We start from the raw sequence: 1183 nt of genomic DNA, 5'->3' as shown, positions 1-1183 counted from the left end.
ATATCTTGCACGTTCGTGGCAAAAATAATGGCACGGCCGACATGCTCAGTCGGTTTACGACCAAGGTGGATCTATGGATGGATCCGTGGCGTTATATTGTGGCGCGCCGAGGCCCTCTTCATAGTAATGAGTACATGGCCAACAAGAAGCAGTTTAATATTGCGGATAAGGCATGGGGTCCGCACACTCACGACGGGTTTGCTCTTCTTGGCAACAACCACCTGCCGAAGTATTTTTTCCCTTCTTTGGAGGGTGGGGCTTTGTCCCAATTACGGACGTTCCTGAACTTGTGGGTCAATTGTCCGTGTGTTAGAGTGTAAGATGGTAGTTTTTGAATAAAGCGTAATTGTGTATCTTTATTTACAACCTCACCTTTGGTTTTATATTCAAGGTGTTTGTGCTAGTGTTCAACCGCTTGGGTTGGCCAGGGTGATAACTCATATGGTCAGTATGAGAAACCTTTTGCAGAACACTTTAACACTTAGATATTGTTCTATAGCATAATCTCTGCTACTCGCTCTTACGCCGATCAATTCATGCTGCTTGGCTTTCAGAGCAATTCTCTCCTAGGTATCGGCTTTCGGAGTAATGCTCTCATAGGAGCAAATGTATTAATAACATGATGTGGTTAATAATTTGAGCCGCTTTTCGGAGTGACGCAACTCTTGTGATTTCATTCAAGAAAAAGAGTTTTCTTGCTATTAAAACTTGCTTGAGATCTGTAGTCTCTCACTCCCCCTCAATTCTACAATCCTGAAGGGTCTGTACTCAGTGCACTGTGAAGTTTGAAGTCGCATAGCTGGATTGTTGAATTGTTAACTTTGTAGAATTTTCGGTAGGGGTTTTTTATATATAAAGTTGTCAACGCTGAGATTCTGAGACCTGTTGAATTTCAGAAAAGATGTTGCAAAGTACCACTGTAGTGTGTAGGTACCAGGCATATCCGTGTACTTTTGACACTTGACAGGCTTCACGACTTGCGTGGATTTTCTTCTGTCTAGAAACAGGCATCACGGGGTCGCAGGAAAAATAAAATTTAAAAATGGGCGGTTTTGGCAACAGGGGCCAGACAGTGTGAGAACTGTTTCGATGATATGAATCCTTGGAGTAAGGTCCCTTCTGCGCCGGGGTTGTAATGAGACAAGCTTTTGTCTTCATGGAATGTGTTGATGATAAATCTTGG

General features: G+C 43.0%; 1 protein-coding gene across 1 annotated transcript; it reads left to right on the top strand.

Annotated features, from left to right (window-relative positions):
• Positions 1 to 41: 41 nt before the first annotated feature.
• SARC_16747 (hypothetical protein) lies at positions 42 to 229 on the top strand (the record flags this gene model as incomplete). The annotated part of the gene is made up of 1 exon (XM_014289150.1): positions 42 to 229. A coding segment is annotated over one exon (188 nt), but the record flags the coding sequence as incomplete, so codon positions are not given.
• Between the last annotated feature and the right edge of the window lie 954 nt (positions 230 to 1183).

Source organism: Sphaeroforma arctica, assembly GCF_001186125.1.
Source record: "Sphaeroforma arctica JP610 unplaced genomic scaffold supercont1.8772, whole genome shotgun sequence".
Taxonomy (NCBI): Eukaryota; class Ichthyosporea; order Ichthyophonida; genus Sphaeroforma; species Sphaeroforma arctica.
The sequence above is the reverse complement of the archived record's forward strand: the minus strand, read 5'-3'. Positions and strand labels throughout refer to the sequence as shown.